The sequence below is a fragment of the Leptonychotes weddellii genome, chromosome 8, assembly GCF_054177405.1.
Source record: "Leptonychotes weddellii isolate Sample4059 chromosome 8, ASM5417740v2, whole genome shotgun sequence".
NCBI classification, from domain to species: Eukaryota; Metazoa; Chordata; class Mammalia; order Carnivora; family Phocidae; genus Leptonychotes; species Leptonychotes weddellii.
In genome coordinates this window covers 41,474,893-41,492,353 of record NC_138376.1, presented here as the reverse complement: position 1 = coordinate 41,492,353, position 17,461 = coordinate 41,474,893, and the positions used below count along the sequence as shown (strand labels likewise).

Sequence of the window (17,461 nt, the reverse complement as noted above, 5' to 3'; positions counted from 1 at the left end):
AGCTGAAAAATATTTCTTAATAAAAGGTTAGCAATGATAAAAGATAATTTTATGACAAAAGAGAATGAACTGACTTGATTGAGAAACAATTGTTGAAAAAGTAACAATTTATGGCAAAGCCAGAAGTCATTCAGAATAAAAGGCAGTATTGTCAGCTCCACCTTTGACAAAGGTGAGTACTTGCTCTAGAATAGGAACATGTACATGACACAAGGAAGTGAAGATGAGCGCCGCAGTAGAAATCTAACTTGATGAATAATTAGATAGAAATCTGAAAGTCACCCATGTAATCATCAGAGTTGAAGGTCAAACAGAAAGTTTGGCAGGGAAGTCAGATATCTCAGAAAAATCAGAAGAAAAGAAAAACTGAAAATACTACAAAAAAAAAAAAAGAAAATTCCCTATAGTTACCCTTTTATGTTCTCGGTGGTGTGGAGGAAATTCACTAAATGGTCATTTTCACACAAAACATGTTCCTTTGCTTATTGAAGCAAATTTAGAAGGAAAATAAAATTCAAGAGGCATACGTGCTAGGAAGTGTTATTTCACACTAAAAAAAAAAAAAAAATTTCCAGGAAAATCAGATGAAATAACAATATTTCCTCTTAAATTCTGTCCAAATCCTTTCTTTTTATACATTTCTCTAAGGCTTTCAGAAGAAAATGACATATTTAATATTATGGGTTCAATTACTAATTTATAAAGAGAAAGAATGTTTTATGTAACATTTTATATAACTGAGGTTAGCAATTGCATTTTGATTAAATCAAGGATCTTAAGTGAAGAAATCACCTTTATCTAATTAGATATACTAACTGACCAGAAAACAATCAATGTATTTTGCCAACTCACAAGTAGTCAGACAAACTAAAAATCAGTGGGCTCTTTAAGTATCTTCATTCTCATCAGTGAATTGATTTTCTAAGCCTCAATGTCCTCTGGATGCCCACTTGTCCAATCAATTCTGTTAATTACTTTCCAACTGTGACCTTGATCATCAATAGGGGATGCTTCAAAGTATATCACCATACTTTTAAATCCAAATATGGAGTGTGAGGATATTTTGCAATAAGTCAACAGGACCACAAATTGATACAATAATGGATGTAAAGGTAATTTCAAAATAGCATAAGCTTCATTCTGAAGAGTCTTTGTTACAAAATCCATCTAATATAGATGGATGCTTCCTGGCCTATGCCATTTTGATGTAAAAGCTGTTGATTAATAAGTCTCAATTACCTGATTATGCATTTAGTTTCAAACTTTAGTTGCTTTAGTACTCAGAGACTGTCTCCAGGCAAATTCTCAGTTCATTATCAGTTCACAAGGCCGCCTGCTTGTATCTTAAGCTACAGTAAATACATTTCCTTCTGTTCTCAACATCTTTAGTGTCTGACATTTTGTAACAGAGAGTTTTGAAATCATATTTTATGGCAGTGAAGCTGTTAGGGGAAATTTATTGACTTAACAATCCCATCCAACATCTCCTGTCATGTGGAACTGTCCCCAGTACAAGGCAGATTAGTGAATGTGAGCTGCTTCAATTTGGCCCAAATGTCTGGCTAAAGAATTTTCCATTACATGGGTGGGTGAGATCAACTGAGTTTGGAACCATTCAATTTATTCTGTGGCAGCAGCAAAGGAGACTACAATGGTGACTAGTGAACTTGAGTACGCTCTCTGCTATTCAAGTTCTAATGAAGTAGCAACACTGAGATTATAAACTGTTATTACTCAATTTATATTTCAAATAGATCTAAGCAACTACCCTGGCGAGGTGTCTTTGATATCTTTCTCCCTGGCAGATTCTGGACACACTGAGATGGTAGTTAGAACTCAACATAAAGAGACTCGTTGATAGTACATGTACTTGTCCCCTGTGCAGTGACCCCAAGTTTCTATTATATTTTCCCTTTCATGCAAGGTTAATGAGGAAGACCAGGGAATGTTTGGAATTCACTTTTAAGTAGTATGCTCTACTTCTTTCAATTCTGACAGTCTGCAGACTCCTTTTACTTCCCATGTTCCACATAAAAGGTGAGATATAGACAAGAATAAATTGATTGAAAAAACAATATAAGTACAATTGTGTCTATGGCACCTCCGTATTTGCAAAAGAGTTCAAATTTTCCACAAATTATCTGGAAATTCATAGGTTTATGTTGAACATAAATAGAGCTTTAAATTTGCTGTTAGTCAGGAAAAGCAGGGAAAAGAAATGGCAACTCCTTTTAATGACAAGAATTTCCTAAATTTGAAAATGGAATTTATCATTTCCGAGGACAGTTAATTGTGATAGATCTACCTTCAGATTCTAAAATGAATTTTATTTAAGGTAAAATACATACATTTGAAATTATATTAATATAAAAGAACAAAGTCATTATTTTACAGTATTAGATTGTATTTTGAAGAATGTAAGTTACATAGATAGTATGTGAAGTTTATTTTAGCTGTTGGCATTTTTGTCATTTGACTACATTATTTTTATAATTATTTTATAATGATCCCATACAGCCTAAAATGTCATAGTAAGCCTCTAAAGTATTTGTGTCACACAAGCAGTAGATATTTAATAAGTGCTTTTTGTTGATGATGAAAATATGCTTTCTGAAGAGGAATTTTCATTTCTTTTGCATGTGGAATTAGTGAAGACAGTCCTATAAATCAATAAGGTTTCTCTATTTAATTTAAATTGAGGAGTGTATTTTATCCTATAAAATGAAAATAATTGCCTCTAATTATCATATTCAATGATAGTGCCATCTAAAAATTTTTAACTTATCAAAATCATATCTCCACTTTATAGATAAAAACTATAACAAATCATGAGAAAGTATTTATGATGAACATCTTCAAGGCTACACAGCGACTTCTGACCTAATCAGGGTTACTCTTAGATTTTAAGGAACACAGATTTTTGAATTGGAAGGATCCTTAAAAAGTACCTGACCTGAACACCTCATTTTATACATGATGAAAATAAAGAAAGACTTTATAGAGCTAATACGTGGCAGATAAGATATTCCTTATGATTCACAAATGTAAATGTAATTTATTGTTTCAAGAATATTCTTAGTTGTTTTCAAAGTAAAATTTACAAGGAGTATATCACCTTATATTCCTTCATAAGTGTATTTTATTATAGATCACCAAGGGTGGTGATCTATAATACCTGCCTTGGTTGCATTCAGAAAGGTTTCTGGATTGCTTACATTGTTTATCCATGTAATAGTATTTGAGATATAAAATATACAACCCATGCCTATTTGCTGCATCTTAATAGGACAAATAAAGATGCAAAGTTTCTCTCTGAAATAATTTATGGACTTTTATATTGCATAAATGTGTATATTCATGTTTCCCAAATAGCTTATAAAGCACCATCAACAACTTCCCATTATACCCCCTCCAACATATAGGATATATAAGGGGAAGATAGTACACTCTTTTTACATATAAAACAAATGACCAACCAAGCCTTAAATATCTTAAGCCCCTATCCCCTATTACTGCTCAGTCTACGGGTTCGTATCATCTCTACTATGTTACTATGCAGCCATACAATAGATATTTTGCTAAATGTGCTAATATATCAAATCTAAAATATTTCATCTCTTCAAAGTAAAGCAGAAATTTAGAAATAATAATGCAACACCTGTATGACCCATGCAACCAATGACTGCATGATATCTTTCTTTATGGAGAGTAGTGTCTTGGTTCCCAAAACATTACCAGCATAAGGTAGAAAAAAAATTTTTTTTTAATTTGAAATACTTCAAACAAAATATCATCCTGGGAATATATGAATTTCTTTTTATTATGCAAAAAATGGACCTTTTCTTATTACTAAGGACACTCCAATCAAATAAACACTTTCTTATACATACTATATTCATAGAGGCATCTCCATATTTTATATAGTTATTTATCAAAGTATCAAAGATTTTCTCTTATTTATGCTCACCTGCTCAGAAAAGAAGTCACTATTATCTTCCAGGTATTTACTGAAAGGGTTGGGCTCATAGACTTCCTCCTCTTTTTTCAGTAATATTTTGGATTTTACAGGTACTGGGCGAATTACTCCAGGCTTAGTCTTCATGAACATTAAATAAAATTTTTTAAAAATAAAGAAATAAACAGCATTAAAATGAGTGAATATGTGTACTGTTAAGTCATTCAAATGTTCTCACAAAAATTTATAATTTTTTAAATTTTAAAATTATTTTACCAATACATAAAAGCAGCCTAGAAATCAAATGATTTTCACTAATATAACTTTAAAGTTAACTTACAGTAATTAACTCATAAAGATCTACTATCAAGATGTTCAAAATGCAAAAACCTTCCTCATTTATCTAGCCAAATGTGTTCCTATATCCTCACTGGTGCTTTCAGTCAATAAATATTCCATTTGACAAATATTTACAGAGAACATCGTTAATGGCAGGCAGCTTTCTAATTCCAGGCATGGTAGCAGAGATGAATTTGGCACAATCCACCAAGCCTTTAAGAATTTATTTTTCTGGAAACCAACCCCCATGCCCCAACATCCACAGAGCTAGGCTCCTGAAGCCATGTTCAAACTATGTCTGATGAAACCAGGGATGGCCTTCTGACCTAAGAGGGTAGGGAGGTAGAACCAGATTTTCTCTTCCAAGAATGTGGAATAGTAATTCAGACCACTCTGCAATTACTTGGGAAGATTGAAATTATAATATGTCAATTTGCAAGCTATGGGAAAGCCCTCAGTCTGCCATAAAAAGCAGATCAGATGAGATCAAGAAAGAGAGCAAAGTGCATGGGGAGCCTAGGGAGGAGAGACACTCGGGGGCTTTCCAGAATGGAATTCTAAAACATTCCTTGGGGCCCCGCTGAATTTCTTGTCCTGAGGCTCCCTGAGATTTTCCTTTTCTTTTACACAAGATTTCCTGCTTTTTAAAACTTACAACTTCTGTAACTTGCAACCAAAAGAGTTTTAGCTAATAGACTAGTCATTCAAGACTCATAAACTTGTACCCAATGTCAGCTTGATGAGAAAGAGAGAGAGAAATCTACTTTGGGGCAATTTCAGAGTGATGTTTCACAAACACCAAAAACTCGTTACACTGTAAAACGTCACAAAATGATTGATAAGTTTACAAAAACATCCCAAACAAGAATTCAATAAAAGTGCCACTTTTCCTGGTTAAGCATTTTGCCGTAATCATTCTTCTCCACCCCATTTCCTTTCAGAAAATAGTAAATTAGCTCTCCTCAGTAAATGCTGATACTCACAACTCAAGCCTTAAGGGACTACATCTATCTCTCTGCTCTATAAACCACCTGATATATTTTGAAGCTTGAATAAATGCCACTCTGCAATACTTCTTTCAATCGATATTTTCCCAGTTGTCTTTCATATTTATGCCAACTGGGGAAGTACAGAGTGAGAAAAGTCTCTATCGTCCCCAGGCTAAGAAATATCTCTCACGTAAGAAACACTGATTTCTCTCAAGAGGGAAAAATGAGCAAGTAACATCCAATTATGCATGACGTTGCACAGTTGAGTATACATATGAGAGCAGTATCCCTCCAGTAAACTCAACACAAGAACAAAGCGTAGGCAGCTACTGATTTCTACAACCACCTATAATAAGGGAGATGCCTGACATTTGGGCCATGATCCTAAGTTGTCCAGATTTCCTGTCTCTCTTTTCCATTTGACTTTCTGTTTCATTTCCCTTTCCTTCTCCAACTCCTGTACCACCTTCTTCTCTCCTGCTCCTTTGTGTGGTAGGAAATCAATACAACAACTCTAGTACTCAGGGCCTACCAGGTTCTAAAACCAACATGGAGCTTTAGGAGCTAAGTTTGGTGGTAGTATGCAAAAAGATGAAAGCAGAGAGGAGAAATCTGACCCAGAGCACTTGATATGCTAAAAGAATCCCTCTGCCAGAGCAACATGATTACCTGACCCTTGTATTGCTAGCAGGCTGATGATTTGGGTTATCCTCGCCTGGAGACTTTCACTCAGATCTTCTCTCTTGGGAGAGACCCAGCAAAGACACTCTTCTGGATATTCAGTATCAGAATTGGTTACTGATGTTTCATGTTTGCCTTTGTTCCGGCCTTTATGCTCCTTAGTTCCTATGAATTTCCTGAATTTGATGGTTGTCTGATAATTTGACAATAATTCTTTCCCTATTGCCTCTACTCTATCAGATGTCCCACATGCTCTTTTCTTGGATTTTGTCCGTAGGCTTGGTCTACCTGAAGTCTCTGAGTCTTCCTCATTCTAGTTTGCCTAGTTGGCCTTGGTATAGTTGCCCTGATTCTCACACCCTATTTATCACCTCTTCCTCCAGCCCTATTTTTTCTCCTGCACCTTCACTTGTTGTCACTCAAGAGTATTTTATAGACATGGAAGCCAACTCTAAGCAAAAGAAGACTAGGCATAGTTTGCCTTTGACAATGTTCATATTTCCCATTCTATGAACTTTAACCATAACCTCCACACCTAACTATCTCTCAGTATTTAGTCAGTATGGTCAAATTGGAAATCAAACACTGGTGGTCCAATTCTGAACCTCATGCACTCTCCATAAACCATGGTACATGGACAAATCATGTTCGTGGCAGCCTCTGCACCTTGCTCATACCATTTCACATGCTTTGAAATCAACTTCAAAATCCTTGGAGACTCACTGCGGATAATGACACTATCATTCTCCTGTAGATCCAGATTCTATATCTTATCTGTATGATCAGGCTCTATACTCTATACTTTAGATAGATTATCTCCTCAATTCCCTATAAAAAACCCTATGAGAGGCTTAGAGAGAAGAAGTTGCATGCCAAAGTCATGCAGTTAATATATAATATATGAAGAAGTCAACATTTAAATCCAGTTCCGATTTAATCATCAAGCCCATGATTTTAACTACTCCTATGCCCACCGCAGATACAAACAGCATAGACATAAATGTTCCTGACAAACAGCACAGACAGAAATCATTTTAAATACCTACCTCTATAATTTCCTCTGTCCAATCAATAACAAAGCCCTAGTATTTTTATATTTTTGATTCTTTTTAAATTCATTGCTTCTGTTATATTTCTACTGTGCATTGCCACATCCTTGATGTTGGCCATTGTTACTTCATTTGGTATCATTTTACCTTTTTTTTTTACTAGTCTTACAAAATCCAGTTTTTCTTTCATTAAGCATGGCATAAATGTTCCTGACAAAAGAGCAGTCCTAAAACACTGTAGAACGTGATGTTTTCCTATTCAATACACACATCCATACATCTTCCATTCACCTACACACATACACATATGCACCCTACACCACATTCTACCTTGTAAGGGACTCTGTGGTTTGCATGGCCGAGACATCAAAATTTGTACTGATGTCTCTCTTTGGACTTGGTTAAAAATACACTTGCAAAAAAACAGCATGATGTTGCTGGGAGGAAAGCATCAAGGATACAGATTTTAATTTTTGCAATAGTGTTAATAGACTGTATTACCTTGAAAAAGCTCTTCAACCTGTCTGGACATTCTGCTAAAGGATTATAATTGTCCGTGATCAGGTCTTTTAATAATGAGTAATGGCACATTTTATTATTTACATTCCTGTTCTCTCAGGTATCATACCATATAGAGTTTTTACATAAGACTTGTTTCTGCATATTCAAATCCATCACCCAAACAAGGGTCCCAAGGTGCCTTTTAGAACATCCATAAAAGAGCCTAAGTAAAGCAACTGGTGCTGTTGCTGGTACACACAAGACTCTCCTGGAATATTAGTTAACTTCCTCTCTGCTCTTCCTCATACCCGTTACTGATGTCAAATGGTTATGTAATCTATATTTGTTGAAGACTAAACTGCAACACAGTGTCAGCTAATGGATCTATCCAAATAAGAAGATGGCTCTTAGCACCTTGCCACTCAGAATGGGCTACGTAAACCAGCACCGTCAGTGTCACCTGAGAACCTGTTAGAAGAGCCAGATCTCAGGCCCTACCCAGACCTACCGAATCAGAATCCAAGTTCTAACAAAATCCTTAGGTGATTCATGTGCACTCAACTAGAACTCATTCCATTTAAACGTTGTGCCGCCCACCTAAAGATAGATCTTCCTTGGTCTGCCATTTTAGAGACATCTGTTCAACCTTGAGCTTCTACCTCCAGACTAACATAGAGGCTTTAGAAGAAACAATCTTTTATTGGTTTCTAATCTACATTGCATCCTTGCAGATAGCCCCCTGATATCTTCAAACTCAAGTAGACCTTTGTTCTCTAATTCTGGCAAATCTAATTGGCTAATTAGAAAAAGTTTGTGTCCAAACAAAAACACAGGAAATTAGATGAATCAAGTTAGAAGAGTCTGTTAAAGTGAACTCCTATAAGACTGTCATTGCAGCAACTAAACTAGCCCAAACTGGCTCTTCTTTCATTTTTATCCGCTGTAGAATCCATAAATCGAGCTAGACTCATGACTAATACACACAAATGTTATTCTTATGATGCCAGGAAAAGCAACTCCATAATTTTCTTACCAGCCTAAATGGAGAAATAAAAAGAGGCAATGACTCCACAGTTAACACAAAAAAGCACAGAAAGAATAACAAAAAGTTTCTCTAAATGGCAAATTTCAATTCATCGTGATGAACCTACTAAGAACTAATCTACACTGGATGAAAGACATCCTTGAAGTACTTCAAAGACAAAACAACCATTGTTTTGGATCTCTGAAGCACACGTCTATTAGACACTCTCTGGAGCCATTTTGCCAATTGGACCTAGTCTATGTCAGGAACTGTAGTGTCTATAACCCTTATTCTCAGAGGACTGGCAATTCAGTCGAGTAAACCACAGAATAATCACACTAGGAGTCAAGTCATGTCACTTGACTCCTCTCAGAGCACTCGAATGCCTCTCTTTCTCACTTAGAGTGAAAGCCAAAACCTTTGCCATGCCTGTAAAGTAATGCCTACCCAAGTGCTATCTGACCTAATCTTTCTGATGCCCAACTAGCCTCTCCCTTCCCAATCATATCTGCTGCTACTGTCCCTCTCACCCCCTCACTCTCTCCACCCTAGCACAGACACTATGATGCTCTCTCCCTTGGGAGTTTGTACTTGGGTTCTTCACTTTTCCCAGAACTCTTTTCTTCCTGGAATGCTGACATCCCCTTGCCCCCTTCATTTTTTTCCATAGAACTTATCACAATCTGACATTTGTTTATGTGTTTATTGTTTTGCTTTCTCCATTAAAATGTAAGCTTTGGGGGCGCCTGGGTGGCTCAGCTGGTTAAGCGACTGCCTTCGGCTCGGGTCATGATCCTGGAGTCCCGGGATCGAGTCCCACATCGGGCTCCCTGCTCGGCAGGGAGTCTGCTTCTCCCTCTGACCCTCTTCCCTCTCATGCTCTCTCTCGTTCTCTCTCTCTCAAATAAATAAATAAAATCTTTTTAAAAAATAAATAAATAAATAAAAAATAATAATAAAAAAATAAAATGTAAGCTTTGTGAGGCCAGGGATGATTGCTTCATTCACTGTTGTATCTCCAACACCTAGAACTGTGCCTGGAACTTAGAAGGTGCTAAATAAATAATTGAAGAATGAATACATTAATTGACAGGCAGGAGCAGCCCAGGATGCTGGCTATTATCCAATATGGAGGCCTCAAGGAGTATTACTTGCCAGCTTAGGGTCTCCCATTATTTTTTCTCGATTAATTTTTTTATTTGAGTATAACCCAGGAAGAGAGAACTCTTCAGGATAGAAGATCCATATGTTTTTTTACCAAGAGAGGACCAGAATAAGGAAAGTGGGTGGGTGAGTTCCACCCTCAGAGGTAAGAGTAGAGGCTGAAGTTCCCATCTCTGACAGATGTAAGAATTCAAAGCCAGGGATCAGTTCTCTAGGGACTTAGAAGATTTTAAACTTCTCCATTTAAAAAAAAAAAATTGTTGTTTCCCTTGTTTGCTTATGGTGATAAGCAATAAAATTTTTAATACCAAAAGACAGTGATATCATCTTTTTTTGGAGAATTTGAGAGTGGGGTGGAACTATGGAGATCACAATTAAACCTACTGCTAATCTTGAAGAAGAAAAAGTCCAAGAGTATATGGAGTCCCTGGAGGCTGGTGGCAGGTTTCAATGGCCCACATGGGGCACTGGTCTGAGGCTGCTATTAATTTGTGTTTCTAACTCAACAAGTATACACTTATGCTTGAACACTGCTACTCAGGGGAACGTAAAAATAAACATTGCTTCTGTCCTTTGGAACTTACAATCATAATTCTATGACAACAAGTTGGTACTGCCTCTGGCTGGAGACCAAAGTTGAAAATTAACTGCCAGCACTAACCTAGAGAATCCATTATTAATATCTTAAAATAATGGCTTCTGAGAGCAACCTTGTTCTCAAATTAGTAACTGCAACTAGTGGACTGTTTTTAATTGCCTTTGATGACAATCATAAGCTCTGCAGTGGTGTGATGAGGGAAGAAAAGAAATAAAGAACAGAGTCTCAGTGTTCATGGATTTATTTTTATCTTTTTGAAGAAATAAGATGTATAATAAAAAAGGAAGAAAGTAACAAAACACAGGATGTAGAAAACTCTGTGAGCTTGGCTAGGAATTCTACTAATTTGATGGATCCAAAGAGCTTGTGAAAGTACCACTGTGTTTCTTTTACCCATTTGCTTCAGTTTCGTCTTTAGTCCCCAGTGTTTTATGTATATACATATATATTTTAGAATTTCTGGGGCAACAAGCTCCTAGAAACTCAAAAACAATCTACCAGTCAAGATTGTTGACAAGAGGAGTATTCTCTAAATGATTTAGCTGACTCACTCCTTCAATTAATAAACCTTTATTAGCTTTCATTCTTTTTCAACAAACAATATTATATGCTTGAAGCAAATATGTAAGCATTTTTCCCCTCAAAGAAATATCTCAGATTTCAAAAAACTCCAGTGCAGAGCAAAGTTGCCAAGACTGAGGGGAAAGACAGATTTTTATACCACCCATTAGCTATGGGACTGCTATAATATGCATGACAGAACTTTGTAAAGGAAAAACAACATAAAATGAATGTGAAAGGGAAAAAACTTTCCTTTTTCCTATTTTTGCATTTATAATATAAAGTATCGATACTAAATGATCTATACTGTCCAGGAAAGTACCTACCTGATAAGCTTTTTTAAAAAAAATTATAGTTACTATGATGGTTATGTAAAAATAAATATATGTAGGATTTCAATTATTATAAACAACATCCCATTGCTCAAGAAACATTTGGTGGAATGTGTACCACACAGATTGACTGGATTGAAATATTTCAATGGTTGAAGAAAAGACAATAGCATGACTCAAACCTTAGGAGGCATATATGATGAGTGCCGTAGCACTTAAGTATGTTGTGTCAAGGAAAACTGGTCAAGGACAAACCACCTTTAAGCCTGAAGAAGACATCAGTTCTACACAAAAGCTTTCAGGCTTCCATTTTCTGAACACCAGTGACCTCAAGGGCCCTCAGAAAAATGACTCATGCCCCACTAAAGCAGGACACATCAGCTGACATTCAGAACTGGGAACAAAGTATCTGAAAGCTTACCCACTCTTCTTTATAGTGTTCCAGTAAGCTGCATTTCGCTTTTACCATGCAGCTTATTTTTTTTCATCTATTGTTCTGTCCTCTCCATATTCGGTATTCCATCCCCCAAAATAATGAACATTTCGTAATGGCATTAAATATCAAATGCAAAAGCCAAATGTCTTCTAAACGAGGCACCCCACCTATCCCAAGGAAGACCAGTGCTTACCCATCTTGTTGAACCTATTTTCTCATCCAGAGAAGAGACCCCACCAGCCTCTGTTAACATTGGGATGATTCAGCTGAGGAATCAGGAAAGCTTTTTGAAGGTGCAACCTATATCCTAGATCCCTCCTTTCCTTTTGCTCCCCTTGTTATGCTAGGAGTAGTACTATTCACAGGTGTGAAATCTCCACACCCGAAATCACCTTACCCAGTCTCCTCCTCTTTCATAGTAATTACAACTTTGTGGGCTATGGGAAAATGCTAGCACAGGGCCCACACAGGAGGTGCCCAGTGAAGGTCACACTTCCGTAGAGGCCAAATTTCCCAACTCCTTCATCAACCCTCTCTTATTCTCTTTTAATTATCTCAAGTCCATGATGATTTTTTTTTAAGTCACACAGAACAAAAATGACCACTAACGCTGTGGTGTTAGGCAATCTATTTAAACTGTGAGCTTCTTTTTCTTTATCTGAAAAAATATTATCTCAGAGATAATATTTCAGAGATCATGTGTGCAATAATAACACCTTTCATATGTACAAGGCGATATTGGCAACTTCACATCCTGTGATACGTGGGCCTTGCAATACCCCCTATAGGTTGACAGAGTAATTATTCCAACCTCCCATTTTATGGACGAGTATTTCCAATACTCTCATCTCTTAAGTTCCTTTCCAGTTTTCACATCCTGTGATGCTAACAGAAGAAGAGAAGCTGAAGCACAGGTTGGCGAACTAGTTTCACATGGACGCCGAGATTATTCTATTATCCTGAGCCCGATACTAAATAGTTTGGCTTCCAGAGTAGATGATGGAAATATCTTAAGAATAAGGGGCACGGTCATATTTCTTTTGTTCTTTCAAATGTTGAATTGGCACAAATGCAATGGTAACAAGCAAATAGGTTAGCCGAGTTGAAAAGAAAAAAGTATGAAAAGATTATATATCCTTAAAAAGCCAAATCCAAGGGCGCCTGGGTGGCTCAGTCGGTTAAGCGACTGCCTTCGGCTCAGGTCGTGATCCTGGAGTCCCGGGATGTCCTTCATCGGACTCCCTTCTCAGCGGGGAGTCTGCTTCTTCCTCTGACCCTCCACCCTCTCATGTGCTCTCTCTCATTCTCTCTCTCTCTCAAATAAATAAATAAAATCTTTTAAAAAAATAATAATAGGGTGCCTGGGTGGCTCAGTTGGTTAAGCGACTGCCTTCGGCTCAGGTCATGATCCTGGAGTCCCTGGATCGAGTCCCGCATCGGGCTCCCTGCTCAGCGGGGAGTCTGCTTCTCCCTCTGCCCCTCCCCCTTCTCATGTACTCTCTCTCATTCTCGCTCTCTCAAATAAATAAATAAAATCTTTAAAAAAAAAAAAAGCCAAATCCAAAAGCAAAATGGTTTCTATATTAGGCTTGTGCTACTACAGTGATCTATCAGTATTTTCACTTCAACCAATTTATTATATTTCTCCCCTAAAACAAGACTAAAATAATTTTAACGAACTGCTTATTTTACACAAAACAGAATATTTACTTATATAATTTAACTATAATCTATCATATGTTCCCAATGATTTTTATGTGCTACACAACATACACACTATTTAACAAAAAGCAACATATAATATCAGAATTACCTGTTATATGGCATCTATATGTGTTTATGTTATAAACATGTGCACATACATATACATACATAGCTTCATTTCTCAAAGGCATTCTCACTCAAATTATTCATAACTTAATCCTGAAGAGAGTTTCAGATGACAAATACTGGAAATTCATTCATAGAAATGAAAAGTTATAATTTCATTCATATATTACTTAAGAGCAAAAATTTCATAAATCCTTAAAGAAGCAAATCCATCCTTGCCTACAATTATTTCTATTCTATTCCATTCCCCAGTAACGAAATACAGGGTTAATGCCATGAAACAGAAGTCAAAGTGATTAAATTGAATAATTATATCAATCCAGATGTTCTTTTTTTGTGTGATAAGCTTGCTTGATAATAATCCCTTCACAAACTGACCTATATCTCAAGGGAATTTGGGGATTAAAACTTAATTTAAAACTTGGTTAAGATATTCCTTGAATTCTTTAGAGAAAAAGTCTAAAGCAAATGCAAAGAAATTATCATTAAAGTCAGTCAAAGCAATGCTTTGCATTTTTTCTCCCTAAAGAACACAAACTCAGAATTCACAGAATTATTTTATTAGGCAAGAAAGTTCATTTATTACATTTACAATGATTTGTTTTAACATGTCTCTTTTTTTTTAAGATTTTATTTATTTATTTGAGAGAGAGAGAATGAGAGAGAGCACATGAGAGGGGTTAGGGTCAGAGGGAGAAGCAGGCTCCCCACCGAGCAGGGAGCCCGATGCGGGACTCGATCCCGGGACTCCAGGATCATGACCTGAGCCGAAGGCAGTCGCTTAACCAACTGAGCCACCCAGGCGCCCCTTAACATGTCTCTTTTTATGAAATCATTATATATATTTGCCTCTTTAAAACAGTTTCTTAAAATACCAAGCCAAGAACTGACATATATATATATATGTCACTCATTGCTCTCAAGAAACAAGTATATCCATTATTTTAAATATTAAAATAGCTGTAGTAATATTCCCATATCTAAACTGGGAAACCACTGAACTTTATTATTATTGCAATGCTTATTTCCATGGCAACTTCTTCACATCACTCTGTTAGTAATCATAGACTCACAGCGCTAGAAGGGCTTGGAAAGTACGTAATCGAATGCTCTCATTGCTCATTTAGGAAACTGAGAATCAAACTTTCAGACTTGTGACTTCCCCACTGTCAGCCCAGTAGCTAGTGTCAGAGCAGGAATAAAAGATGGCTCTTCTGGCCCCCATTCTAGCATTCTTTCAACTATACTATACTGCCAGTCACTATTCTAAACTAACAAACACTAAAATTACACACACACACACACACACACACATCTCATATATACACCATATGTATAAACACCAACAAACTCAAGCAGTTTGCTTAAATCAGGCTATTGCAAGAGTCAAACTAGGCTTTTCATGGTTTTTCAGTTTTACAAATGAAAATATTTTGGCATGATAATGACAAGATGACTTGTTGCCGATGGACCCCAAAATAATTGCTTAAAAAGGGAAAAAATCAGTACTAAATGGTGATTTTTGTCTTCTTAAATCTCAAACCGCTTTACTACAAATTTTTCTAATTATACTGAAGGTGACTATTGTTCAGAAATTTACAATTATAAACAATAAATATTAAAAGATATAAAGAAAATCTTTAGTAATATCTAGGCAACTTATTTCATGGTTTCAATTTGCCAGCCACTGTAAGAATAGAAAATACAAAACGCTATAAGGAAAAATAATTCTATGTAATCAAATTTTCATCTATAAATAACAGATTCTAGAGTCTACATCTCTAACACAGTAGCAAGTAGCCCCTTGTTGAACTGATGAAATGTGGTTACTCTGAATCAAGATGTGCTGTAAATGGAAAAGACAGAGCATAGTTCAAAGACTCGGGCCCAAAAAAAGAATGTAAACTATCTCAAGTTTTTACTGATTATATGTTTGAAAAAGTATTTACATATCATTACGTAAAATATATCTTTGAAATTGATGTGGCCTATGTTTATCTATTTGGTTTTGGTTTTTGGGTTGTTTTTGTTTGTTTGTTTGGTTGGTTTTTTTTTTTTTTACTTTTTAATGTGGCTACTAGAAAATTTTAAATTACCTATGGGACTTGTATTTATGGTTCACATTATATTTCTACTACTCCTTACTGATCTAGACCATTCACATGCTAGCCTTCCTGTCTGAAATATCCCATTGCTCATTTCTTAAAATCCAGAACCTGCCCTACACTTTCAAACGTGACCTGCCCTCGAATGCTTTCTGCATCTGTCCCATCAGGAATTGAGCACTGTCCTTCTCTAAATTGCAATAGCATCTTGCTTCTGACCCCACCCATATTATTCTAGTTCAACTACTAAGATGCCAAGTTCCTAGCAAATAGGGTCTATGTACAGTTTTATATATGTTTGTAAGCTGCAAAACCACCACTACGCAGCTTCAGTAAAGAATCAGTAAATTTTTGTTAGACAAATCTCTAGAGAGATCAGAATTTTCTAAAGTAGGTCCATGACTTAATAAGAGGATACGTACCAGCTGATTGTCGGATACTGTAGAGGATGGTGAGGATAGGTTAGCCTGCAAAATTAGAAACATGGTGTTTATTTAGTGAAATTCCTAATTTAACAAAATATCTATATTTTTAAGTTTTTTGAAGTTCTTTTATTATTAAAGAATACATGTCCATTGTAGGATTTTGAAAAGTATAAGGTAAAAGGAAAAATATCATTATGCCACCAAAAAATGATTTGAACATGTTTGGTACATTGCCTTATAATATTTTCCCTATGTATTTTTATACACCTCATTTAATAGTGAATATGATGCATTATGTGTTGCTTTTCCTTAACATCTTAACATAAGCACTATCACAAGACATCAAATATTCTTCAAGATGACATAATATTTCAGTCTCTGTATATACTGCACATTTTACCTAAACACACTAGCATCATTGGATATTTAAATTTGTTTATGGCAAATTGACACAAATAACAGATTTTTCCTTAAAGTATCTTTATATACAAAGGAAAGCATAACAAAATTTCATGATTTTGGGAAGAAAACAATTTTGTTTTAAAAACTGTTTTCAATTAAAGGGGAGGCTAATACCATTTCTTCCTCCTTGGTTCCTGAACTTCACTCCTTCCATCTGGATTTAGTTTCCTTCTTACTGAAGCAAATGCTTCTGTCTTGGATATTGTCTGAAAATGTTTTTATTTTATTCTCATTCTTGAATGAGAGTTCAACTGGACATAGAATTCTAGGTTCATAGTTATTTTCTCTCAGCATTTCGAAGACACTGTCCCACTGGCTCTGGCTTCTGTCACAGCTGTCAGTCTAAATGTCCTAACTTGATGGATTGTCTGTCTTCCCATTTGGGTAGCATTTAATACTTTCCTCCGTGGGGCGCCTGGGTGGTTCAGTAGGTTAAACGTCGGCTGATTTCGGCTCAGGTCATGATCTCAAGGTTGTGAGACTGAGCCCCGCGTCAGGCTCTGCACTCAGCGCAGATTCTCCTTGTCCCTCTCCCTATTCTCCTCCCCCCACTTGTGCACTCCCTCTGTATCTGAAATAAATAAAATCTTAAAAAAAAAAAAAACTTTCCTCTATGACATTCTGTAATTTTACTACGCTGTATCCGAGGGTGGATTTCTTTTTATGTATCGTTTTGAAATTTGGTTCGGTCCTTCATGCTGAGTATGCATATCTTTCTTCAATTCTGGAAAATCTTCCATGAATACCTCTTCAAATATTGCCTTTCTCACAGTATGTCTCATCTCTTCTTAGGAAGCTTCTGTTAAATATATATTTAGTCTTCTCAATCCATCCCAATTTCCATCGATTTCCTTTCATATTTTTTATCCCTTTATGCTGCATTCTGAATGGTTTCCACATATAAACTTAGAGTTAACTAATTTTTCTTCAATTGTATATTAATACATTCAACATGACAATTTAATTTTATGTCTTAAGGACTTTATTTTAACTTCTAGAAGTCCTACTTG

At 36.0% G+C, this 17,461-nt stretch overlaps 1 protein-coding gene across 14 annotated transcripts in view; it reads right to left on the bottom strand.

Moving 5' to 3' along the window:
- MLIP (muscular LMNA interacting protein) overlaps window positions 1-17,461 on the bottom strand; it is a 245,731-nt gene that overhangs the window by 46,483 nt on the left and 181,787 nt on the right. For 11 of the 14 annotated variants that reach the window (XM_081828437.1, XM_081828432.1, XM_031037927.2 and 8 more), the window contains 2 exons: window positions 15,987-16,031; window positions 3,968-4,096 (listed from right to left, as the gene is read on the bottom strand). In XM_081828437.1, coding sequence (XP_081684563.1) covers window positions 3,968-4,096; window positions 15,987-16,031 — 174 coding nt within the window. Of the gene's footprint in view, window positions 1-2,372; window positions 2,661-3,967; window positions 4,097-15,986; window positions 16,032-17,461 lie in introns of those variants that run through there. The other 3 variants (XM_081828441.1, XM_081828434.1, XM_081828443.1) reach the window with 3 other exon arrangements.